The 26,950-nt window shown below is 43.7% G+C and overlaps 1 protein-coding gene across 20 annotated transcripts in view; it reads left to right on the top strand.

Moving 5' to 3' along the window:
- Nucleotides 1-26,950, top strand: part of Eif4g3 (eukaryotic translation initiation factor 4 gamma 3) — a 216,975-nt gene that overhangs the window by 42,719 nt on the left and 147,306 nt on the right. For 12 of the 20 annotated variants that reach the window (XM_076933909.1, XM_076933908.1, XM_076933914.1 and 9 more), the window contains exons 2-3: nucleotides 234-309; nucleotides 18,367-18,495. In XM_076933909.1, the coding sequence (XP_076790024.1) occupies nucleotides 234-309; nucleotides 18,367-18,495 (205 nt within the window). The remainder of the gene's footprint in view (nucleotides 1-233; nucleotides 310-18,366; nucleotides 18,496-26,950) is intronic. The other 8 variants (XM_076933915.1, XM_076933913.1, XM_076933921.1 and 5 more) reach the window with 1 other exon arrangement.

The raw sequence follows: 26,950 nt of genomic DNA, 5'->3' as shown, positions 1-26,950 counted from the left end.
AACAGGTGGGTGAGTCTCACAAGGGCTCCAGCTCTTGTTTTTATTTCCAGTGGGTGTTGATCATGGGAACCAATTTTGGAGAAATTGAACTAATCACATTATGAAATTTGAAACAGTTGATTTTCCAGTTTACGGTGCCAAAGGTTGGGTACAAAGTGTGGGTCCTTGGCAGGACATTCTCCCACTGCTGAGCAGTTCTGCTTGAGTTCTCTTCTCCTTAACTTGCCTTCCAGAATTCCTCGAGGACCGGTGCAACAGCCTCTGGAGGATCGGATCTTCCCTCCCACTGTCTCTGCAGTCTATAGCACGGTGAGCATTCCAAATGTCTGACAGGTTGTCTGCTTGATTACAGTGCTTGGGGTTCCTGGTAGTATGGGATTGACATGGGCTTTAGGTGGAAGATTCAACAAAATTCCAGTGAAATTAGGTACATATAATGTGACCAGATAACCTTTACTCACCATTGGGATCTAAGGAGGAGGACTGGGGTGAACATTGTGTTATGGGCCACTGTACTTCTATACTGCCCTGTCCCCCTTTCCTACATGTATTAAACTCAGGCCTCTACTGCCTTGGGAAGTTTTTTTTTTTGTTGTTTTGTTTTTTTAAATTGATTTTTTTTGGGGGGAGGGGGGTTCGAGACAGGGTTTCTCTGTGTAGTCCTGGCTGTCCTGGAACTACTCTGTAGACCAGGCTGGCCTCGAACTCAGAAATCCACCTGAGTCTGTCTCCCAAGTGCTGGGATTAAAGGCGTGTGCCACCACCGCCCGGCTAAATTGATCTTAAATTACCTTTTTTTTTGTTTTTGTTTTTGGTATTTTGAGAGAAGGTTTCTCTGTGTGGCCTTGAATTACCTTTTTTTTTTTTTTTTTTATTTTGTTTTCGGTATTTTGACAGAAGGTTTCTCTGTGTGGCCTTGGCTGTCCTGAAACTCACTCTGTAGACCATTGACCAGGTTGGCCTTGACCTTGTTGATCTATGATCCATTTGCTTCTGTCTCTCGTGGGCCACTGCTACCCAGCTATTTTGCAATGTTAATTTATTTTATGGGTGTGCCCGTTACCTGCATGTATAACTATGTACCTTGTGTCTGCAGTTCCAATGGAGGCCAGAAGAGGGCACCAGATTCTCCTGGGACTGGAGTTATAGATGGTTGTACACTGTGATGTGGGTGCTGGGAATCCAACCTGGGTTCTCTGGAGAGCAGCCAGGGAGTGCTCTTAACCACTGAGCCTTCTCTCCAACACCTAGATTTTAAATTTGTATTCTTTTATTGAAAAAAAAACAAAAAACAAAACATATCCCGGCACAGTGGAACACACCTATAATGCCAGCTCTTAGGAGGCAGAGGCCAGCCTTGTTTACAGAGTGAGTTCCAGGTCACCCAGGGATACACAGTGAAATTCTGTCTCAATAAATAAATAAATAAATAAGTAAGTAAGTAAGTTTTTTCTTAACAGTACTTTTCCCTTTCCTCTGGTTACATATAAAATACACATCAATATTGGGAAGTAAGTATAAGAAATTTTAATTATGTTGAATGAGGAGTTTGTAAGAGAAGATTAACTTTTCAGTTCACTTGCTGAAATGATATATTCTCCAGTGAACCAATGAGAATTTAAGATACTTAGTAATAATTCCATTCTATCTGCCATTTATTCTTGTGTTGTAAAGAAACTTAGAGTCTAATAAGGGAAATGAGTCAATAAATGATTATAAATTAAAAGTATTAAGATTTTTTTTTTAAGAATTTATTTATTTATTTTGTGTAAGTACACTGTAGCTGTCTTCAGACACCCATATGAGGGCATCAGATCTCATTATGGATGGTTGTGAGCCACCATGTGGTTGCTGGGATTTGAACTCATGACCTCTGGAAGAGCAGTCAGTGCTCTTAACCACTGAGCCATCTCACCAGCTCCAAGTATTAAGATTCTTAATAGGTTGAGTTCTGAATCAGTTTAGTTTTTGAACAGTATTAGAGATTGAGTCCAGGGTCTCAGAAATGCTAGGCAACTGAAAAGAGTTTGGGTGTTCTGTCTTTAAACAGAGTAAAGGCTTCCCATAGTTTAGGTGTCTGTATTAAGTACTTTGGTAGAAATACACTAAGGTAAGTGGGTAGAGATTGTCTTTGAAAAGGCATCTTAGGGGACTAGAAAGCCTGGAATGACAGTGCACTCTGTAATGCCGGCACTGGAGGCCAAGGCAGGACGAGCTCCAGTTCCAGGCTGGCTTGAGGTACTAGGTGAATACTTGCCCAGCATGTGCACTGTTCTAGATTCAGGCTCCACACTGCCAAGAAAAACAAAAGCAGTTGATTTCTAGAAAAAGAGTCCCAGTGGTTGAAGAGCTTGCAGTACAGAGCCCCTGAGATTGTGACGGGGTTAGCAGAGACTTCAAAATGCACAGATTTGCATGGAGAGATGTTGGACTTGGGGCATCAGATTACATGGGGAATTATGGGGTGTAGGACATGAGATTACATGGGGAATTATAGGGCACATACAGGTTTTGGAGCTTCATCCTGGTCTAATGTAATACAAAAGGAGAGTAAAGAGAAACGACTGATTGCCTTTTAAATTGTCGCTGTAGCTACAGCGTGGGAAATGTAATGGAGGATGGTGGTGAGGGAGACAGACGCAGGAGGGTCTGGAAAGACATTGGTCAGTTGGTGTCTTAGCCAGGTTTCCATTGTTGAGAAGAGATACCATGACCAAGTTTTTCGAGACAGGGCTTTTTTGAATAGCTTTGGCTATCCTGAAACTAACTCTGTAGACCAGGCTGCCCTCAAAACTCACAAAGATCCACCTGCCTCTGCCTTCTAAGTGCTTGGATTAAAGGCATGTGCCACCACATCTGGCCTTGACCAAGGCATCTCTTATAAAGGCAAACATATAATTGAGTCTGGCTTACAGTTCAGAGGTTAGTCCATTATCATCACGTCAGAAGCATGGCAGTGTGCAGGTAGGAGTGCAGGCATGCTTCAGAAGGAAGAGGAGGAGACTGGATTCCTCATGGATTTCTCACTGGGCGGAGTTGGAGCATGTATGTGACCTCAAGGCCCCACCCCCACAGTGCTGCACTTCCTCCAATAAAGTCACACCTCCTAATAGTGCCACTCCCCATGGGCCAAGCATTCAAACACTTGAGTTTATGGGGACCAAACCTATTCAGAATACCACAGTTTTACAGACACAAGATGATTGTGTTATATATTTTGACATGGGAGTAATAAATGTTGATAGTACACTATAATAAAGTCAATAGCATATAAGGATGTCTCTGATGTGCTATGCAAGAGAAGGAGTCTATGTAATGTCTTGGGAGTCTGACTTGAACAAGTCCTATTGGTCCTATTCATTGGGGGTCATTCCGAGAAACATTGTTGACACAAGTCAGCTTCCTATAAACAAATACTACTTTGGGATTTAAAGCATTGGGTGTTTTTTATTTTTTTTGCTGTTATAAAATAACTGGACTTTATAATTTCTGTGTCTTGGATGATTTTTGTAGATTATCTTTCTGAAAATGAATTAATAAATCAAAGAACAGGTGTGTTGTCCATGTGTGCTTGTAATCCCAACATTAGATTGTGTGTGTGTGTGTGTACACAATCATCCTTTAAAGACAAGTCCATGAGAACTCTTGAGAGTGACAGGAGATGACTGAGGGAGGCCACTACCCACTGGGCCTTTCTTACCCTTCATAGAGATGCTTAACTGTCAGTTGTTGGACTTCTTTGTGAGTTATTTGACTTTTACTACTTAGAGTTACAGTCATACATTCAACACACGTGCACATTGTATATTGTGCTTACCCTAGAAGGCGAAGGAATTTCAAGTATGAAAAGCTAGCCTTAAATATAATGTCCTCAGCCTGGTGTGGTGACACATGCCTTTCTAACCAGTATTCCAAAGGCAGAGGCACATGATGAGTTTGAGGCCAGCCGGCTCTACATAATGAACTCCAGGCCAGCCAAAGCTTCATAGTGAGACCTTGTCTCAAAAAATCAAAATGAAAACAGCAGCAGTTGGAGGACCAATGATGCTTTGTTTTGTATTCAGTTTTTTATATTCTAGTTCTTGCTATATTGCCTAAGTGGTCTAATTTGTTGGGTGAAGCGATCCTTCTGCTTTAGCCTTTCTAGTAGCTGGTTTCTTCTCCAATTAAAAAATGACACTTATTTGACTTTGGAACAAGGCTTGACTGTGTATCTCCTGCTGGCCAGGAGCTTATGATAATAGACTAGGCTGGCCTTGAACTCACTGAGCTCTGCTGGCCTCTCTGCCTCTGAAGTGCTGGAATTTTTAATGAATTATTTATAATCTTTCTTGTTCGTTTGTTAATTTGTATGACTTACATGAGTGGTACTTTATATCTCTGGCTGTCCTGGAGTTTGCTATCTATGCCAGACTGGCCTTAGATTTACAGAGACCCTCCTGCCTCTGCTTTCTGATTGCTGGGATTAAAGGTATGTGCTGACATGCCTGGAGAATCATTTTCCATTCTTAATAGTTCTCTGCTCCTCACCTTTGTAGGACTGTGCACGTTCTTGATGGTGAGGAGGGGCTGTGTGGCCGACTGGATGCCCTCAGTCTCTAGTTCCTGTCTTAGCATCATAATTCTGTATCTGTCATTATTTTCAGTAGGTTCATTGGGCCTACTTCTCTTGTCATCCCCTTCTGCCTTGGCATGTGGTGCCCATATGCCACATGGAGTGAGTTGGTTAAATTCCTTGAAAGGCAGTAGTATTCCTGGCCAACTCTTAAAGACCACACCCTGCATTTATAGTGATTGTGTTTCCCTAGACTCAGAGTAGTTACATCAGATGGAAGCTCTGCTGCTTAAGACTAGACAGTTCTCTGCAGTGCCTTCATGTATTAGCGAGGTTCTTTTGTATTTAGTTATTTAACTTGGTTTATACAAACTCGTCTTTGAAGTATTTAACAAAGATAAGTCAAATTGTAGACATTGGTCCTAGTAATGAACCATGAACATTCAGACAAACTTGACAAACTGCAGTACAGGGTAGAGAGATGGCAGGCGGAGGCAGGAGCTGCAGTATGTTCATTGTGAACTTTCTGGAGTGGAAAGTGGTGCAGGCTTGCCGTGGCCTATGATTTTTGTCTTTCGTATTAAGCTAGTGTGCGATGTGATTGCAGTCACACTTAGTAATTGAGTCACAGCTGCTGTCAGGGTGGCAGTCTCTTCAGAATGTCTGAAGACTTCCCGTAATTGCCTATGAGAGAGAGACTCCTGTGTGCTGAGTTGCTCTTTAAGATTAAGGAATGACTTTGATGCTGTTAAGGTTTTGATCCTCGTAAGCAGTTTGAGTCCCGGTTCTTGTATCCTGTAGGTGGATGGAATGTTTAGAAAATATTGTTTTTACAGTTTTTTGTAATCATTGCATCTTGAGTAGACAGGCAGGTGGTGGTGGTCCTGCTACTGAGAAGCCTGAACGTGCTCAGTCAGGTCTTGGAGCGTCCAGCAGGTGGAAGTTGGCTGACTGCTGTCTGCCCACAGAATAACTGTCCATTGTTTGAAGTCAGTTGAAGCAGTGGTTTATTTACAGTTTCATGAGTTGGAGCTGACGTGCAGTGCACCACGCATGTTCAGAACGTGCACGTTAGGAAGTGTAGACACATGTGAGAACCAGGAGACTCCTCCGTGGGGGCTGACACCTGGCATCCATCCCAAGAAGACCCAGTCTCAGTAAGTAGCCAAGGCTGCTGTGGACCCCACAATCCTCCTGCCTCAACCTCCTGAGCAGCATTAGGGATTTGGGTGTGGCTACAGACCTCCTGTTTTTGAGTCAGGGTTTCACTCTGTAGCTGAGGCAGAACTAGATCTTAATGTGTGTCTTAGGCAGGGCCTAAAACTCATGGCAGCCTTCCTGTCTCAGTCTGGTGTCTTGGGCTTCTTTATAACTCTCACCGTCTCTGTTTCTCTCTTTCTCTCTCTCTCTCTTTTCTGTGTGTGTGTTCATTCCATGTGCATGCACGTGCATGTTTGAGTGCAGAAGTGCTTGGACTCAACTGTGTTTGAGCTTGTATAAACCAATAGTTGGTGTAAGGTGATTTTTTTTTTTGTTGTTGTTGTTGTTTTTTTTTTTTCCGAGACAGGGTTTCTCTGTGTCCTGGCTGTCCTGGAACTCACTCTGTAGACCAGGCTGGCCTCGAACTCAGAAATCCGCCTGCCTCTGCCTCCCAAGTGCTGGGATTAAAGGCGTGCGCCACCACCGCCCAGCTTGACTTTTTTTTTTTTTTTTTTTCTTTCTTTCTACTTTTTGTTTAGTTTAGTTTGATTGTTTTTAAGATACGCTCTTTATGTGATGTAGTTCTGGCCATCCTGGACCTCAACTGTATAGCACAGACTGCCTCTGCCTCCTGAGTGCTGGGGTTTAAAGCATGTGCTCTGTTCTCTGTTTCTACCTTGTCTTTTGAGATGGTCTCTCATTTGATCCTGCGGCTTACTGTTTCAGCTTGACTAGCTGGCCAGGAAACTCTTGGAATGCACTTTTTTGTGTTGCCATTGTTGGGGCTACAGATGTGAGCCAGCATGCACTGCTTTTATGTGGGTACCGGGGATTGAAACTCAGGTCTCATGATTGCAAGGCAGAGCATGCTCTCCACCAAGCCTCTCCTGACCCACCGTCACTGTAGAGTACTCCTGTCCCTGCACCTTGGGACTCGGAGACTCATTATTAGCAATCTAGATCTGTTTTTCTGCCTGTCTTTGTAACTGCTAATTAATGACATTTATGAAAGTTTAGATTCTTTGTTAATATTTAATGTGGCTTTCTCATTAAATGTTAAATCAGAGACCTAATTAAAATATTATTTAATATGTATTTGTTTGATTTTTTTTTTTTTTTTTTTTTACCCTTCAGAAGAAGGATTAACCTTGGGGATGTAAAGGAGTGCTCTGCCGGTAAATGCCAGTTTAGGAATGGCTTTCAGATTTCTCAAATAAGAGTAGAAAGAATCTGTGCCAGGGTGCTTTGCTTTGATGGTATGTCTCTTTAGCCTGTGGAATATTCCACCCCCTGTGCCATTTTATAAAGTGTCCCAAGAATCATTGCTCAGAAGCAAAGCAACTCTGTGGAGTAGTGGCGGTCCTTGAAGTTAACTGCAAGTGCTGTGCTAAATAAAGGTGCAGTTAGTTTTTTGGGGGGGGGGGGGGGGGAGCAAAGGAACAGGGCATTATCTGGGGAATAGATGGTTATTATCAATTGGGAGCATGGAGAGAGAGACCATCTTGAACTGTAATTGGGTCCTTGCTTTTGTGAGCACACCCTGCTATTGAGACTCTGCCAACCACAGCATGAGCAGGATTAAGGTTCTGTCCATTGTGCTTCCTGTGACTCTAGGTCACAATTCATGGTGGAGCCCTTGTGGCCAGCTTTGAGTAAGGGCTCAAGCACTGAAGGCTGAGTATGTATGGAGATGTGAACTGTTTGTGTGATGCTCCATTGCCATCTAGAACTTTATACAGAAGGGCATTGGATAGCTTTAGTTAGTTTGTACAGATTCTAAATACTCATTGGATATGTTAATTTTTAGACCTATAAAACCAGAGGTACAATTTTGTTTTATTTTGAGACAGGGTTTCTCTGTGTAGCTCTCTGTGTAGCTGTCCTGGAACTCAATCTGTAGACCAGGTTGGCCTCAAACTCATAGAGATCTGCATGCCTCTGCCTCCTGAGTGCTGGAATTAAAGGCGTGTACCACCACTGCATGACATACATTTTTATTCTTTCAAGATGAATTTTTAAAAAATGTATGTGTGTGCATGGGTCTGCATGTCTAAGCCCTGCGTATGGCTGTATTTGCAGAGGCTGGAAGAGGATGTTAGATCTCCTGAACTGGAGTTAGAGGTGGTTGTGGTCTTCCCTAACATGGATGCTGGGAACAGAATTTGGGTCCCCCTGGAAAAGAATAACAAGTATTCTTAACCTCCAGACTATTTTTCCAGCTCCTCCATTCTTTCTTTGTTTAATTTGCTTTTTGACCCAGGTCTCTGTAGTCCTGGCTATCCTGGAGCTTGCTATGTAAACCACTTTGGCCTCAAGCTCACAGAAGTGTTCCTGCCTCTTCCTCCCAGATTGCTGGAATTAAGGTGTTCACCACCACATTCCCTTAAGCAAACATTTCTTCAGTAATTAAAAAATATAATTAGGAACCCATGTGAAATAATTATTTAAACTCCCTCAAGCTTTGAAAGTCCAGTTCAGAGGGGTGTGTGTGTCTGGGTGTGTCTGTGTCTGTCTCTCTGTCTCTGCATCCCATGAAGTTTTACACACATGCACATGCATAAACATGTGAAAGAGGCATAGTCTTGAAATGTATGATTTGATAGGTTGTGGTTTATGAAAGAAAAATCACCAGTGTGTGGAAAAGTTGGTCAGGCGTCCATCTGGAGTGCTAATCCTGTTGGACGATGTGTGTAAGCACGAGGTGCTTGGCCCACACAGGGTTTGGTAGGCGTGATTCTTTTCTCTTGTTTGTTTGTTTTTAAAGAAGGGACCCACTAAGTAACCCTGGATAGCCTGGAACTTGTTAGGTAGACTAGGCTGGCCTTGAACTTGCTGAGATCTGTCTGTCTCCCAAGTGATGGGATTAACAGGCTTTATCTAATCACTTCACGGCCTGGGTGTCTCCTGTTCCGTCATGTGCTGGGTAGGTTCCATAGAAGAAGTGGAAAAGGGGGTTATCTCACTCTGCTTAGCCCTGACTGAAAATATAGAATGCCCTCACAGCCAGGGAGGAGCAGTGGAGAGACTTGGAAAGGAGAAATAATTCTGACCTTTGCTGAAAATGAAAAAGCCTCCAACACTGAAGCAAAAGCAGACTCTTGTCTGAGACGACACAGATAGCTCACATGCGCCCTGCCATAGCCTGCTTGTGCCATGTTTGAAGTACCCGCTTGGAGGTGCTGTGCCTTTAAACTGCTTGTCCTGAGGGAGAGGAACAAATGTAGTTCTCTAGAAGCAGGCCAACAATGTCTTTCAGTTCTTCTAAGGTTAGCAAAACATGGAAGCCCAGCCATGGAGGCACAGAGTTGAGAAATAATCTGTTGCTGAGATTGAGCTTGGAATTGTGCACAGGAGCAAACCATTGGAACACACTAGGGGGCTTAAAACCATTGGAACACACTAGGGGGCTTAAACCATTGGAACACACTAGGGGGCTTAAACCATTGGAACACACTAGGGGCTTAAAAGCTTTGGAACACACTAGGGGGCTTAAACCATTGGAACACACTGGGGGCTTAAACCATTGGAACATACTAGGGGGCTTAAACCATTGGAACACACTAGGGGCCTTAAACCATTGGAACACACTAGGGGGCTTAAACCATTGGAACACACTAGGGGGCTTAAACCATTGGAATGGTATGTTGGTTGGGTTTTGGAGTGAATTGTAAGAGTTAAGGTGTAGTTTCAGTGCATGCTGGTACGGTACTGCTCTGACTCCACAGGTCTGTAGAACATAACTGGGTGTGGCCTTTTGTGTCTAATCTCAGCTCTTTGCCGGCAGAGGTAAGATGGATCACTGAGTTCAAGGCTAGCCTGGTCTATATAGTGAGAGACTTTTTCTCAAAACAAACAAACAAACAAAGCCAAAGATTATGTTTAAAGCTTGCATAATCATAATGGTGAATGTGTGCCCATGGAAAGGTTAGGTTACAGTCAATGCACAGGCCAGGGGCCTGCATGGTATGTGATGCAGACAAGCTTCTTTGTTTGAAGAGATGAGTCCTTAGCTATCTGCAAATTTGGCTGTGTAGATTGCATTCTTTCTCAGGGATGTCAGGCTTTTCTTATAACCCAGTGTGAACTTTTCAGAAGGTGACAGGAGATTACAGGACTACAGGGATGTAGGATGAGGAGAGGGTAGACTGAGGCAGCCAAGGAAATGAGTGTTGGGAGGAAAGCTTCCACTAAATGTTGGTGGCAGCGGGCTCTGTTGGTGCACGTTGTCACCCAGCGTAGCATGTGTGTGTCTAGTGTCTGGATAATTTGTGACATAGTTCTGTGGGCTGAGAACAGCAAGCAGGACACTGGGGTACTGTGCCAGTATTGCTTTACAACTTGCTGGAACCTCACAGTTGGTAGGTCTACATTTTTATTTAATTTCCAGGTGATGCCAGGGCTTCTAGTCTGGGACACTGCAAACCACTGCATTAGACTAAACCCCTCCTATTCTCCCAGGTATGAAAATAAAAACCAGAGTTCCAATCATTTCTGTATAAAACTCTAGACTTTAAAACCACCATTTATATGTTGGTACCGACATTGTGAAATGTCCATTATTTAATGGATTACACAAATAAGTTCCCATGGTAACCTGTACTTTTTATTGTTTTAAGGTTAAGGAAAATAGTTTACTGAGTAGACTGTAGGAGGGCAGGGGATTGCAGTGGTTAGAGCTCGCATCAGGACAATGGGCCGTAAGTCTGGGAGAAGTAGTAGTGTTATTAGGGTGTCTCCAGATATGGGATTGAGACTGTTTGAAGGAGAACAGTCCAGATTGACCAGTGTAGAGTCCTGCAAGGCCAGCTTGAGCCCCTGTGACACCTCTGCCCCGCAGATGATAGTCATGCTAGTAGCCACTCAAACCTGTACCGATGCAAGACAGTTCCTTTTTCTTGTCCTCAGAAAAAGAAACTAGTTTTTTTGATTTACTTATTTTATGTGTATGAATGTTTGCCTGTACATATGTATGTGTACCATATATGTGTCAGAAGAAAGTATCCCATCTTCCAGGACTGGTTATGAATTCACCATATGCCTGCTGGGAATTGAACCCAGGTACTCTGCAAGATCAATAAGAGCTCTTAATCACTGAGCCATCTCCAGCGTAGCTACACCAGTGTTCAAACCTGGGTCTCTGACTGTAAGACCTACATTCTTGATGTTGTTTGACCTACTTATAAGATTCCTGGAATAGATGTTTATGGTCTACATGTTTGTGCTTTAAGTCTTTGTTTAGAAGGTAATGATCTGTGTCTAAGTCTCAGTGACAGAAGCTATTGTAGAGCAACCTAATTATGATTTTCATAACACCTTTGAATTTAGTATTTGTTATTGAATACTAAGTTCAGAGTTCTTCTTGTACCTTGGACCAATTGCCTTGGATCAGTTATGTAACTGGGTTATGGTTTTTGTTTTTCAAGACAGGGTTTCTCTGTGTAGCCCTGACTGTCCTGGAACTCACTCTGTAGACCAGGCTGGCCTCAAGTGTAACTGGGTTATTAACAATGGAAAATCACCAGAAAAAGCAAACTGTAAATACAAAGCTCATGTTTTCAGATGGGAGCTAATTCCCAGGCAGTCCTTAACTGTGTTTATGGTAGCCTCTTGGTGCTCAGGCAGCTCTGGTCTCTCTGGAGAGCCTAGACCCCAGACAGTGCACTTGTGAACTTAGGAAAGAACGTGGTGTCCATGTTACATGGACACAGCCCTGGGACCCAGCACTTGGGAAGCTTGAGTAGAAAGACTATTTTAAGTTTGAGGCCAGCCTGGGCTACATAGTTAGAGTTTACTCTTGCCATGTTGTGAGACCCTTGATTAAAAAAATCCCAAATCATAGTAAACCAAAACAACAAGTACCCAGCTCTTGTCAGATCTTTTGACCACAGGGACAACAGAGAAAAAACCAGCAGCAACAAAAATCGAAACCAAAAAACCTCCAAACATAGATAGTCCTTGAAAAAGACCTGGCATTGTTGTTATCTCCGTGCAGTGTGTGACTGTTCTGTGTGCAGTTTCTCTGAGTGATTGGCCATAGTAGGATTGACAACCTTCTTGTCTGTTTCTTCAGGGCAGTTAGCTCCAGTCAGTTAAGGGTAGACTCTCAGATCAGTGTCTGGGTTACTGTTAGCAGTGAAAGTAGAGATACTCCATGCTGGCTCCTCTGTGCTTTAAGGTCGCCCTGGCCACCTCATGTACTCAGGAGTTGCTAAGCTTCGTAAATCTTATCGCTGAGTAGCCGTATAACAGGTTGTATGGTTTGTTGAATTAATACCATAGTGTAATATTAGTTATATTTACATGCCTGAGGGGCCACAAATACTCATTTAGTTTGTCCATGAGGACTGGTGTGTTTGCAGACAGACGATGAGAGCCGGCTTTGGGGCACAAGGGACTGCCATTGTGAGTGAGCGTCCTATGCTTTGAATAGTTCCCGAAGCCTCTTAAAGTAAAGTTGTCAAAAAGGGATTTAGTCTTGAGGTCAGGATGTTTTAATGAGCCACTATGTGGTTGCTGGGAATTGAACTTAGGACCTCTGGAAGAGCAGTTGTTTCTGGAGTTTCTCTCCAGCCCCAGGATGTTTTAGTATGTGGGCAGACACTGTAGTAGATGAGAATTCTCTGGATCAAACACTATATTGGATACTTTCCAAAATGTCTTGTTTTTACACAGTAGGAAGTGAAGTTCCATTGTTACATGGTTCATAAAGGTCGTGCTGAGGTCAGGATTGTCTGCTTCTCCCTTGTTCCGTTTGACTGCCAGTGTGGCGCTTTAGTGTCCAGTTCTCACGTGTGGGAGCTGGAAGGGGTAGACAGGAGCTAAGAATGATGGAGTGACTTTCACTAATGTGTTCACAGAACTACTGTGCAGCTTACTGATGGGGAGAAAGTCTTTAAGGTTGACCTTTTTTTTTACTGTGAGAGATGAGATTCTTAGGTTAGTTTCTTTAAAGCCAGGGTCTCAGGTAGCCCAGGCTGGCCTGGGACTCAACACTGTGTGCTGCTATCTGATTTTGAACTCTTGGCAATCCTCTTACCGTAATTTCCTGGTACTGCAGTGTCCAATGTGAGTCTCCTCCCCAGCTGTCCTTGGCCTTCTTGTGTCTGTTGTCATGGGATGTACTGCAGCGGCACTTCCCAGCCTCCTTTGAAGTCACTGTTCCTTCTCAGGGTGGTCCTTCTGAACTGATCATTTTGGGAAAATGGTCTCCTTGCTTGGTGGTTACTTAACATGCTCATTTGCCCAACACTGGCCTGTCTGTCCACGCCCCTTCCCACTGTCCCTTATTTTTACTAACATGTAAATAATTACAATAGCAGACAACTCACTTAAGTATACAGTTGAGTAGTATTAGTATATCTGTCGTCATAGTGTTCGGACATTCCCATTATGCCTGAAAGAGGGTTGCTTGGGTTGTAACTCCCCGGGGTCCCCTTAGCCCTAGGCAGAGAACTGCAGCTCTTTGCTGTATCTTCCTGTTGTGGACATTTCATGGAGTCATGTGATCAGTGTAGTGTGGTGGAGAGTTACCTTTCAGCAGGTAGGCATAGTGCTGCAGTAAGCTGTTTCAGGGAGGAGACAGCTGTTTCAGGAGGAGTGGTTTCCATAGTCTTGCTAGTATATTGACCCACTTTTCTCTTTTTCAGCTAATTCTTCTCTCCATCCCTCTACACACAGATGTGCTCTGTGTCTTGGCACTCTCCCTTTCTTTTTAAAGTACTGTCTTTATCTGATATCTAAACTCAGCTTCTCACTTCCCAAAGAACAAGAGGCTTCCACCCGCTTCAGACCCTGGAGCTGCTGCTGGATTTTAGATTGCAGTGTGGCTCGTTTCTGCTTGCTGTGACCTCCTTTCTATTAAGGATTTTGGAAGGGGGAAACCTGTCTATGGGTAAGGCCGAATCTCCGAAGTGTGGCAGAAACAGTTTTGTCGACTGATGCTGTCGTCACAGACCATGCTGTACCTCCCTCCCTCCCTCCCTCCCAATCTTGGGGACAGTTGAGTCCCAGTCTCCATTTGCTCTGTTGTGCCATTTACTTTACTCTTGGGACAGCTGACATTGTGATAATTCTTTAATCACCTTTGTAATTTCAAGGTTTGATTTTAATTTTAGCAGGCAACATTATTCTATAATTTTGGTACTTTTTTCCTTGTAGAATTCTAAGTAGAGATACAAAGATCGGTTATATGGAGTGAGCATATGGTCTTAGTGGCAACATTTAACATTGATTGGATTGATCCAGAAATTGTCAGCCTTCTACCCTGTGTCATTTTCAGAAGTCTTTAGTGTAGATGCCATTAGGGGTATTGGTAGTAAACCCACCCCTAGATTGTTTGGTCTGGCTGAAGCTTGTCTCTCAAACCCAGAGTTAGAGACCCAGCCAGCTGCTGACGCTCGGTGCATAGCTCAGAGATGTCATGGCCGACTCTTGGCTAGTCTTCCCTGAAGGCTGCTTTACTTTTAGCCTCTCATCTGACACCAGCACCTCCCTAGACCTAGGATTTCAAGCCATAACTTTCAAAGAATTTCCAATTTTCATTAAGCTGTTATTTTCAATGTAGAATATAAAGTCAGTGAGTAATGAAGGATTCCTGCAGCTATCCAGCCCCATTCCGTCCTGCTGCACCTCTAGTAGGATCAGCCAAGGGGACTGGCCGACCATGCTTCTGTCCTAGAGCTCTACCTACATTGATGTGATTTGCTCTCACCTCTCTCCCTCTTGCTGGGATTCGGACCTTCTCTGTCTCCTTTTCATGTTAGAATTTTCTTACACAGTCCTGGGTATATAAATATAGAAAATAGCTATGTTTACTGTAATCATGAAGAAGTTTTAAAAGAATTCTTTGGTGTAATGCACACACAAACAGTTTCTCTATTTGTATTAACGACAAAAATCAAATTTGCATACAAATGAATGGCTGAACTTATTTTTGCATTAGAAATTAAATCTCGGTTGAATGTTTGATGTCATAGGACATAGAGAGTATCTTTAGCATTTTCCAAGAATTGATTGCTTTTTTGACTTTCTCATCTGGCTTCAGTGCCTAGAACCCTGCTTCACATAAATACAGGGTAGTCCTTTTTCATTGGTACCGAGTACACGCTGCTATTGACAGACTAAGCGGCTTAGCTGCTTGATGGTGAGAGCCTCACAACTGATCCTGGCTGAGTTGTCATAAAACATGGCGTCTGCTTGCTTAAGTATGACCAGAGGAACTCATGGAATTGCTTGGTTTTTGAAAGGTCAAAGTGTACGGGAATACCTGGCATTGCACGTTACCTAACCTAGTAAGTGTAGAACAAAAAGGGGAGAAAGCCCTCCTCCCTACTTCCTCCCATCTGTCTGTCCTTTCTTTCTGTGGATTGACAATGACGACAGAATTTGAACAATGTCATGATGTTAAATGTTATCCACTGTACCAGCTCATTTAAAAAAGACTTTCTCTCTCTCTCTCTCTCTCTCTCTCTCTGTCTCTCTCTCTCTCTCTGTGTGTGTGTGTGTGTGTGTGTGTGTGTGTGTGTGCGCGTGTAGGTGTGCTTCTACCATACAGCTCCTAGCTATGAACCTCTCGAGTCTCTGGGCTCCATGTGCTTTTATTCATTGGCCACACTCACAGCCCCACACTGCTTCTTGAGGAGATTGGCTTTCATTATTTTCTAGTATTTGTTGGTTTGGGGAAGTACAGGTTCTGAGGGAAGAGCTAAGAAACTGCTAGTGAAGGCCATCTCGGGTGAAAGCGTCTGTCACCCTGGTTAAATGTGGTCATCTCTGTCTCGGATCTGCACCTCTCTGAATGTTACTGTTTGTTTCTGTATCTGTTGAAAAGCTACTTATTTATGTGTAGAACATTTTGCTTGCATGTACCTGTGTGTACCATGTGTATGTGTACTTGATATCCTTAGAGGTCAGAAAAAGCTGTTGGATCCCCTAGAATCCATCTGGAGTTAGAGATGATTGTGAGCCACCATGTGGGCGCTGGGAGCCAAATCTGGGTCTTCTGCAAATGCAACCAGTGCTCTTACCTGCTCAGCAGTCTCTCCAGCCCTTGGCTTCTGTATTTTATTTGTTTGGCTTTTGGAAATAAGGCCTAATGTGATCCAGGGTGACCTGGAATTCCTGATTCTCCTGTCTGGGATTACAAGTGTGGCCCACCAACTAGGGAAACTATCTTGGAGCAGAGAAAAGTAATGGATGGTGACTTAGAAGCCACATGCCTTTTATCTTCATAGGAACTGTTTGTTGCTGAGAAAGATTAATTTACTTGATTGGACTCTGGATGATGTCAGAGAGGACTTTTTTTTTTTAAAGTAAAGATTTACTTACTGTGCTTAAGTATTGTTTTCATTGGACATAAGCACAGGATGGCGAGGAAGTGCCTGTGGGTCTCTAACAGTGCATCTGCATTGCCTCTGCTTGGAGATCTGAGGAGGATGTGACCTCAGCTGTGGTCACACAGTGACTGCCTCTGTATTTCAGATACAGTGCATGACAGCTAGCTCATTCTGTGATTGAAAAGTCAAAGGAATTATGTACAAAATCCTTAGTTTTGTTTTCTATTGGAAGTTGAGAGGATTATGTTACTACTCCACATTCCTGCCTGGCCCCATCCCCTGGTAGCCATTCTTCCTGGATCTCTGTTCATGTCTGGTCAGCCTACCCCTTGTTGCCTACAAAAGGATGGTCATGTTCCATTATCTTCATGATTTGCTATCAAGTCACAATGTATTTTTAGGTAGAGTTCCTGGGTGAAACATCACAACTTTTTGGTTTTCAGTAAGTCCAAAATTTTAGAATATCCAGAGGAGCTAAGGCATATTAGATTTCTTCTCCCTCCCCCACCTCCCCGTGTGTGTGTGTGTGTGTGTGTGTGTGTGTGTGTGTGTGTGTGTGTGTGTGTGTGTGTTAGAGAGTTAGGGGTTATATTTGATTGTCTTTGTGTGGAGGAGAGTGAAGGGGTACATTAGAGATGTACAAGTGTATAGAGGGAGAGTTAGATGTGTTAGAGATTCTGTGTGTGCACATGTGTGCCAGTATACACTCCTGTGTAAGACTGTGTGGAGACCAGAGGCTGATACCAGGTCCTATTCTATGGCTGTCCACCTTGCTTTTGGAAGCAGAGTATCATGAACCTAGGGCTTACCAGTTGGCTAGACATGCCGGTAATGGAGCTCTGGATCCCCAGTTTCCATGTCCTTCTCCCCCAGAGCAAGGTTTACAGTCATGAGTCACCATGCATCTCGTTTTGGTGCTGGGATCAAATGTGGGTCTTGGTGTTTTTGTAGCAAGTGACTCTGTGAGTCAGTTGAAAATGCATTGAATGTGTCTCGATGGCCAACCATACAAGAATAGTGTAGCCTGCCTTCACTGTCCCCCAAACCTTTCCATTAACCTGTAGTTGTACATTTCGATTAGCCTGTAGGCTCTGTAGTAGTGCTCACCTCACATCAGTCATCCACTTGGAGGTGTGCTTTCATGCCGTCTAAAGTTAGGGAGGGGAATGAGCCTCAAACTAGTGCAGTTGTGGAATATGGCTGTTTTTGTCATTCATTGCCACAGTTCTTCATTTTGAGACAGTGTCATGGAGCCCAGGCCATCCTGGAAATTGAGCTTGCTACCTAGGTAGCCACAGATGACCTTGAACTCCTCATCTTCCCGAGAGCTAGAGTAACAGCCCGAACTACCATATCCAGTTGATGTGCTGCTATGGTTTGACCCCAGGCTTGATGGCATGCCAGACAAAAGCATTCTTACAACCCCCCCCCCCTTTTTTTTTTTTTTTTTGGTTTTTCGAGACAGGGTTTCTCTGTATAGCCCGGGCTGTCCTAGAACTCACTCTGTAGACCAGGCTGGCCTCGAACTCAGAAATCCGCCTGCCTCTGCCTCCCAAGTGCTGGGATTAAAGGGCCCTTTTCTCTTGAGACAGCCTGTCTATCTAGAACAGCCATCTCTGAGCTCAGGGTTCTCCTGCACATTCCTCCTCCAGAAGGCTGGGATTATATTATATGCAGGTGCTGTCACTCCAGATGTCCTGAGAGTCTTGACAAACATGTCATGCAATTCTCAGAGAAGCTGTGTCACTTCCAGAGCTCTCCCTGGGCTCTGCAGTCCCCTCCATGCTTATAGCCATCTGTTTTCTTGTTTTGTTTTGTTTTTGTTTTTTTTTCCCTCAGAATGCTTGGTATAGTTTTAAGTTTCATCCCATTTAGAATAGTTTTTGTTTTAGGACTTGGGAGGTTGAGATTATGCTTTAGAAATTATCAAACAGGTGGAAATATTTGTATATTCTGAAATGGTAAGCCCTTGTTCATTCTAGTACTTAAGCTTTCCTTAAGCTTTTAGACTTGGGAAACAGAGTCCAATTTTTAAAGTGATTTTTGTTCTTCTTGTTTTGTTTTTTTCAAGACAGGGTTTCTCCATTTAGCCCTGGCTGTCCTGGAACCTACTTTGTAGACCAGGCTGTCCTTGAACTCAGATCCCCCTGCCTCTGCTTTCTCAGTGCTGGGATTAAAGGCATGTGCCACCACCTACAGGCCTTAAAAAGTGGTTTAACCAGTTCAGCTGTACTTAGAGATCAGGTCACTAATCTATTGCTGTTTATTTCCTCACAGGTAACACAAGTAGCAAGACAGCCAGGACCCCCGGCCCCTTCCCCTTACTCAGCACATGAAATAAACAAGGGGCACCCCAATCTTGCGGCCACGCCCCCGGGACATGCATCGTCCCCTGGACTCTCTCAAGTAAGAACCGCAGGCTTTATGTTTTCTTTTTAAAGGACGTTTCCTTGTAATCTTCCGATTTTGGTTTCTCTAAGGGCAACTCTGCTTGCTGGCCATTAGTGCAGGGCTCAGAGGCTGGGACACTGTCCTGATTGTCTGCTGGCCTCTGGCACATTATGCTTTTCATCTTGGAGTAATTAAAAAAGGAACAACTTATATTTAGTTTGTCTTATTTACTTAAGAAATTGAATCCTTGTTGGACATGGTGATGCACACCTTTAATCCCTCCCTGCACATGGGAGGCAGAGGCAGGCGGATCTCCGTGAGTTTGAGGCCAGCCTGGTTCTACATAGCGAGTTTCAGGATGGCCAGGTCTACACAGAGAAACCTTTTTTCCATAAACTAAACCAAACAAACAAAAAACCCAACAACAACAACAAAAGAAAAAGGAAAGAAAATTGATGAATAATTCTGACATTAAGAGTAGAAGTTTCCGTGTGCTAAGCCTTTTCAGTGTCCTCTGGTGCCCTTCCTGTTCCTGTGTGGTGTTGAGGATAGTGCTTTCTGCTTTTGTGCAGAAGACCTTTTCTGTGGAGTGACTTGGGTGAGTTCTGGTTTATCGGTTTCTTTTTTTCCCAAGAGTTCTTGGGTCTTATTAGCTTAATTCAGTGGTTCAGCTGTTATGTACTGGGGATTTACTCAGGGCAGGACAATTCATCTGGCTTTAAGGCATTACAGGATCTCTTGTATCCCAGGCTATTCCCTAGATACTGGCTCTGGCACACTGGCCCGTACCCTGTGAGCTCATGTACACTTCCCTGTGGTTAAGAGCTGTCCATGGGAAAGGATCCCTGGTCCCTTGGAACAGTGACAATTCTTGCAACTGCTGAGTCACAACCCTCCCCCCCCCATACATTTCAAAGTTTTGTTTTCATAGTTCAGATGTTTTGGAACTTCACCATTATGAAGCTTCTTTTTTGTTTTGTTTGTTTGTTTTCGAGACAGGGTTTCTCTGTGTAGCCCTGGCTGTCCTGGAACTCACTCTGCAACTCAGAAATCTGCCTGCCTCTGCCTCCCAAGTGCTAAAGTGTGCACCACCACTGCCCGGCATGAAACTTCTAAAATTAAAAAATAATTATAAAACTGATGATTATTACATTTGTGATGTTAATCATAGTTTAAACTATAGTTTTCACAACAAGAATTTTAATTTGCTAGACCATAGTCAGTCTGTTGCTGTATTAAGGAACTTATGAATTGGCTTGTTTTATATAATCGATGTCTGCATTTAAGTTCTTCAGTTCTTCCTTGTGTACGTAGACTTTTTCAGATTTATGTTGTGTGTGAGTGGTCTGTGTGCTGCATGTACACCTCACCTGCACCCCAGGGCATCAGATCACATGGTACATGGTTGTGAACCACCTTGTGGTTGCTGGGAGTTGAACTCAGGAACTCTGGAAGACCAGACAGCGTTCTTAACCTCTGAACCATCTCTCCAGCCCCATGTACATAGGCTCTTGAACAGCACCATTTGACCTGTAACTAAGATCTGAATCTCATCAAGTGAAAACTGCAGCGTCCTGAGGGAACATTGAATATAATGAATTGAGTAGAACAGATTGTAGTAGAGGTGTTTTGAATGAAGAGAAAGGACTCAGGTGTGTACTAGTGGTGGATGCATGCACATTTCATCGTGTGGAAGGGTCTCTAGTGTGGCACAGTAGCATTCTGTCCTGTGGAGTTGGCAAAGCTGCTTTCTCTCATATTGATCTCTCAAAGAAGTGCCTATGGTCCAGGGCTTGTGACCACACTGGGTGATGGGTTGGAGTTTCCAGCAGTGAAAGTTGAACTAGGCTCTTTTCCTGTCATCTCGTGACTTTATAGTCACACACTCAGATTCACTGTGTGGAAAGTGCAAGAAGACCTGCTAAGCCTTATGCCATTAAAAAAAAAAAAAGTGTGTGTGTTTGCTTTCAGGTGCTTTTAAGCAACTGGGGAGGAAAGGGTTTATTTCAGCTTACAGACTTCACTACACCATTGAGGTGAGGCAGAGGCTGTAGAGGAAGCACTGCTACTGGCTTGTTCAACTTGCTTGCTTATATATAGTACCCGGGACCACCACCCACAGTGAGGTGGGCCACATAAATCATCAGTCAAAAATACACCACAGGCTTGCCTTCAAGCCTAATGGATAGAGACTGTGTTGTTTTGAATAACAGTGGCTCCCATAGGCTCATAGATGTGGTCTTGTTAGAGGAAGTGTGTCACCAGGGGTGGACTGTGCATTGCAAAAGCTGATGCCAGCCTTCTCTGCCTGCCTCCCTGCCTCCCTGAGTCCACCCCCCTGTCCTGCTTCAGATCAGGATGTAGCTTTTTGCTACAGCTCTAGTTGCCAGTGTGCCGCTGTGCTCCCCGCTGTGATGCTCATGGACTGTTCTCTGAAAGTATAAGCCAGCCCCAGTTAAATGCTTTCTCTACAAGAGTTGCCGGTGGTCATAGTGTCTTTTCACAGCAATAAAACAATGACTAAGACAGGGGCATTTTTTCAATTGCATTTCTCTATTTTGTGTTGACAGAAAATCACACCCCCTCCCAAACCCCCTCAGGTTTCTTTGTTGTTGCCCTGGAACTTACTTTGTAGATCAAGCTAGCCTCAAACTCTTTGAGATCTGCCTGCCTCTGCCTCCTGAGTGCTGGTACAGAAGCTTAACCAGCACAAGTAAATACTGTTCCCTTCCTGGTTCTCTGGGTAGCTCTGGACCTTTTCTGAAGAAAGTGGTGTGGCCTGCTGAGTGGCTCTGGTGGCGAATCTACCCTTAGGAGCTTGTTGTAGTTCTCGTGTTGTGCTCTTGAGGGAAGGCTGGTCTCAGGAGGCATCTCTACTGAAATCAGCCAGAGTGGTTCCCTCTTGGCTGCGTGGCACTGCTGCCTATAACTGGCTTTGCTACCTTGTATGCTCTTTTTTTCTTCTACTCTTTCAACCCCATAACACTAGATAAGAGAGAAAAAAGGAAAGAGAGGCAAGGAGAGAGATCTCTGAATAATGGCAGGGTCAAATGGAGCAGCATTATGGTTAGACTACTTCCTGCTGGTAGAGCTTTCCGAGTCCTTGGGGCAAATTTGATCTTTGCTGTCAGGATATCTGATTTCTTCTCTTTATTTCTTCTTTGATCACAACCAACAACCTACCCACCTCTTGGGACTCTAGCATTTATATACTCTCTGAGAAGTCTCCAGAATTGCAAATGTCACACAGTGACGATATTGCAGAGGCTATCTGTAGTTGGTAGAATCACGCCTCTGACAGAGCAGGAGGCAAATCACAGTCAGCCGATGTGGACACTCTGAAGCAGCACGCCCCATATCTCACACCTGGGATTAAAATGAAAGCATATTCCTGTAATATTTCTATATTTTTAAAAGAAACCAAGATTCCCACATTTTCACTACAGCTGTTGCCCATATCTGGAGAGAACAAGGTGTGCCTTTCAGGGAATCAGAGAGGGTTTGGAGCCACTATCAGGATCGCAGGAGCCAGAACGCCAAGTCCCCTGCAGTGATGCCTATGTAGCATCCTCCATTGACAACAGTGTGCCAGCTGAGCCGCTGAAATATTTATAGAGCCAGATCCATTTTCCCATCATAGGCAAATAGGGTGACTTTTGAGCTGAAAGGCAAGCAAATGGTAATTGGTGAATAAGGAGAGAGAGACCTCCACAGCTGGCCCAAAGCTCTGCAGTTTCTGGGAAGTCAGGGCTTGCTAGGACAGTTTGCATTTAAGAAAGAATGTGTTCTCACCCATGTCAGTTGTAAGGCCACAAGAACCATTCTTTTTGCTGTTCCTTCAGCTTTCTTTAGATGCTAAAACATAGGAATAGCCGGGAAGCTGGGAAAGGGCTGCTAGTTACCATTGTGGTGTTTGTATTGTCTATGAGATTGCACCTGATTTGGTGAGTTACCCAGTATGTAAGTGTGTGTATGAGTGTGTGTGTGTGTGTGTGTGTGTGTGTGTGTGAGAGAGAGAGAGAGAGAGAGAGAGAGAGAGAGAGAGAGAGAGAGAGCGCGCTTGCGTGTGCAATTGTGTGCATATTTGCTCCAGGCAAGAGTGTTCGTTAAACTCTGCCCCCCCTCCCGTTTACTCACTGTTTTGAAGCAGGGGCTCTCTGAGTTGTTCACCAGGTGTCCTGTTTCCATCTCTCCAGTAGCAGAAAGCAGACAATAGAAAGCTTTTGCCACTAGGCCAAGCTTTCTATTTTTTATTATTAACACAACTAATAATTTTACTTAGTGGAAACTTTTGTATATTTAAAGTTTTCCATTTTTATGAGGAAAACACAATTGTAATTTCATGACTCTGACAAGAAGCTTTTTTTTTTCCTAATCATATCTTGTCAAAATAGATGAATGTTAAATTTTCTTTAAAAAGGAAAACAAAGTAAAATTTGCAGGTTTTATATTTCCTTTCCATTTTTCTAAAGAAAGTTTTAAATTTATGTGTATGGGTGTTTGTCCACATGTATGTGCATTTGTGTGTGTGTGTGTGAATACCATTCGAATACCTGGTGCCCAGAACATCAGAAGAGGGGCTCAGAACCCCTGGAACTAGAGTCAGTAATGACTATGAGCCACCGGTTGGGGTGCTGGGAAGAGAACTTGGTCATTTGCAAGAGCACCAAGTGCTCTTAAGTGTTGACACGTGTCTCCAGTCCTTTCCCCCCTCTCACTTGAAGTACATTCTGTCTACAGTGCTTTTGGAGGGAGTGTGGTGTGGCAGCCAACTGGAGGTATCCTGGACTTTTTGCTGCTGTGGTACTGACTGCACACATGCTCTCTTGGTGTTAGCTGCTGTTTGCTTGTTTTTGATAATATGTTATCATACTTAAAAATATATTTGTTGATAAAATTTTCAAAAACTATTGCCTTTATTTGTTCTTGTTGTTTGAGCCTGGGTCTTGTGGAGCTCAAGCTTCCTTGGACTTTACCATTTAACTGAGGGGCTGGGGGGCCTTGAACTCACAATCCTCCTGACTTGGTCTCTGATATGCTAGAATTACAGTATATTATCATGTTTAGCTAGAACAAATACAGTCAGCTGTCTCTGCAGTTGTCGTTAAATAAGTAAATAGTGTCCTGCTGTCTTGGCTCCTGTCTGTAACCCTGACCCTTGGGGGCTGAGTCAGCAGGATCGGGCCAAGTTCCTAAAAGAGAAGGAAAAAAGAACTTCATAGGCTATGAATACCTGAGCAACCAAGTGGTCTGTGTGTGGTATGATGCAGAATTGTGGGGTTATCTCTATTCATGGTGGCTTTATGTGACAGGACTGGGAATTTCCACAGCCTGTCACCTTCTTTTGCCTCTGTTGGCAGGGCAGCTGCAGTTATTTATGAACAGGACTTGTCACTGAGGCTCTGTTAGTGTGTCCCTCATCTTAGCAGTCTGCTGATGACCTGAACCAAGCGAGAGCAGCTCTTGGATGCTGATCTCATTGTGCTTTGCACACAGCTGCAAACATAGCCCAGGGATTAAAAATTCCACGCTTGAGTTTACGTGCTGTTGTTAGTGACTAAATAGTCACTACCCTGGTTGTACACAGAGAGACCAAAGGTTAAGGCTCTGCTTGGCAAACCTACACCGTCTACACTGGTAGAACCCACATCAGAAGTCTCACTGTATCACGTCAGTGCCATTAGAAAATGACTTTAAAAGAATCAAACCGATGGTGGTTTTATGGGCATTCCTCATGCCTTTCTTGTGGGTCTGGCTTTTGATTGGCGCTCCTCATTTCACACCTAAATTCTGCCAGGGCAAAGAGCAGTTTTTTTCTGGACACAACTGGGCACTCTTCTTGCCGTCACTTGCTGTTTTGAGTAAGTTTTTTAAGAACAGTCTTTTTCCTTTCCGTTGCGCGTTTTCCTCAGTGGACATTATCCTTCCTGCAGATCTGAGGAGCAGCTCAGCTTGAGTGCTGCTGCGTTCTAGAACTCCAGTGAGGCAGTCAAATGTTTCATAGATTTAGTTTTGGTTTCTGTTTTTTTTTTTTGTTTTTTAAATACTTCCGGGCCTTGGTATTTCCTCAGAGAAAGCAGCATGTACAGGTTAATCTTGGGGAGGAGAAATCTGTGTAGAGTTCTCTTTGTTTGTCTTTTGTTAGGAATGCCATGCTGTGGATCACCCAGCATGTGCTGCAGGTGCTCCGCCACTGAGCTAGAAAGAACCACAGGTCTGGGACGGATCACGTATAGAGACTAGGAACACAACCTGGATCACTCCAAGTGCTGCTCCTATTTCTGCCAGAAACATCTTTTGCACATATGTGTTTGAGCAGGCTGCGGGGCTAGACTGCTAGGACCACAGAGGAAAGGTCAACAGAGGGAACCACAGTCACACAGAGTACTGGCCTGAGTTTAATCTGTATATCCAGTTTGCTGGGAGAAGGATAGAGTTCGTAGGGGTGTAGGAAGTGGTGAGGCAACTCAGTGAAGGACTGTCGCCTTTATAAGGGGCTGGTTGACAGCTTGTGAACTGAAAAGAGCAGTATATAAGCACTTCCTTTTTTTTTTTTTTTTTAAAGATTTATTTACTTTTTTATTTATATGAATACACCACAGCTGTCTTCAGACACACTAGAAGAGTGCATCGAATCCCATTACAGATGGTTGTGAGCTGGGAATTGAACTCAGGACCTCTGGCAGAACAATCAGTGCTGAGTTATCTCTCCAGCCCAATATATAAGCACTTCTTTTCCCTCTGTTTTGTTTTTCAAGACAGTTTCTCTGTGTAGCCCTGGCTGTCCTGGAACTCACTTTGTAGAGGAGGTTGGCCTCAGAGATCCTCCTGCCTTTGCCTCCTGAGTGGTGGGATTAGAGGCATGTGGCACCACTGCCCGGCTTCCTTTCCTTTCTTTTGAGACAGCTTCTTATGTAACTTAGTTAGGGTTTTATTCCTATGAAGAGACATTGTGGCCAAGGCACCTCTTATAAGGGAAAATATTTAGTTGGGTCTGGCTTATACTTTCATGTTTAGTCCATTATCATCATGGTGAGAAGCTTGTCAGTATCCAGGCAGGCATGGTGCTGGAGAAGGAGCTGAGAGTTCTATATCTTGATCCGAAGGCAGCAGCAGGAGACTGGCTGGCCTCTGCAGGCAGCCTGGAGGGTACTAGTGTACTAGGTGGAGCTTGAGTATCAGACTTCAAAGCCCATCCCCACAGCAACACACTTCCTCCAACAACATAGCTCCCTATGGGCCAGAACTATTCAGACTACCACAGATGGCCTCTTAGTCAAAACCTCTAAGGTGCAAGGGTCATTTCTAAACTGTCCACCAGTTGATGAACGGCATTTGCTTTTCTTACACAGAATAAGTCTCAGGCTATTGAATTGCACCCTTCTTTTTCTGTCTATTGAATGAATTTTTTTTCCTATGGATGACCACTAATTTATTTTTATATATGTGTGTGTGTGTGTGTATGTATGTATATATACACACACATACATATATATATATATGTATATATATATATAGTGTATGTATGTATATATACACACATACATATATATATATGTATATACACATACATATATATATATATTTATGGAATTATATTGCCAAAATTTTGTCCAATATTTTCATACTTCACAGGTAAACTAAGTTTCCTTGTTGTTCATTGTGCACAGTGCTGCATTTCCAGCCAGCACACTGTCTTTCCAAGGCCCTGTTACTTCTGACCACATCTGGGCTTGCCCATCCTCTCAAAGACAGGCCTTGTTATAGTTCTTGAAGGCCTTCACCAGATAACCCAATCAGTTAAGAAGCATGTAGTTAACAGAAGAAAACATCAGTTTATCATATCAGCGAAATGATTTAAATGAGGCTGATGTACCCTGGAGAGTGATGCTTCAGGAAGTAGCTGGGAAGCGAGGTGGACATAGTGTAAAAACCGAAGGGTCTGGAGGCTGGTCAGGATGCAGTTCAGGACCAAGGTGCTAGGCCCAGTGTCACGGGGTGTCCTTCACTCTCAATTCTGGAGTTTGTATGAGTTCCCTGATACCATTGCCTGTAACCCCAAGTTAGTCCTTAATGTGGAGTGTCCACTTTTTTCTTTCTGTTATTTTTCCTGATGTTGTTCTCTTAGTCTTAAAAGATTAATGGCGTCTAAAAGGACATGACATCCTGGCGGAAGTTCCCTGTGTTCAGGGCATCATCACTTGACTCAGTTCTCAGGGTGTCTGCCTAGGGAATGTAGTTGCTTAAGAACATTTGGCAGCAGACTTTGTTTTTGTTTGTTTACTTGCTTGCTTGAGAATTTTGCAGTATAACCCTAGCTGGCTTGCGTTCTCCATCCTCCTGCCTCATCCTTGCTAAGGTTAAGATTACTGGTGTGCGCCATTGTGCACCACCGTGCCTGTGCCAGCCTACTGCAGAGCCTCTTATGTTGCACATGACTGAAGATTATCTTCTTTTAGGAAGCTTGAGC

The sequence above is a fragment of the Arvicanthis niloticus genome, chromosome 5, assembly GCF_011762505.2.
Source record: "Arvicanthis niloticus isolate mArvNil1 chromosome 5, mArvNil1.pat.X, whole genome shotgun sequence".
In the NCBI taxonomy this organism is placed as follows: domain Eukaryota; kingdom Metazoa; phylum Chordata; class Mammalia; order Rodentia; family Muridae; genus Arvicanthis; species Arvicanthis niloticus.
Note: the sequence above shows the minus strand (reverse complement) of the source record. Positions and strands in the feature narration are given on the sequence as shown.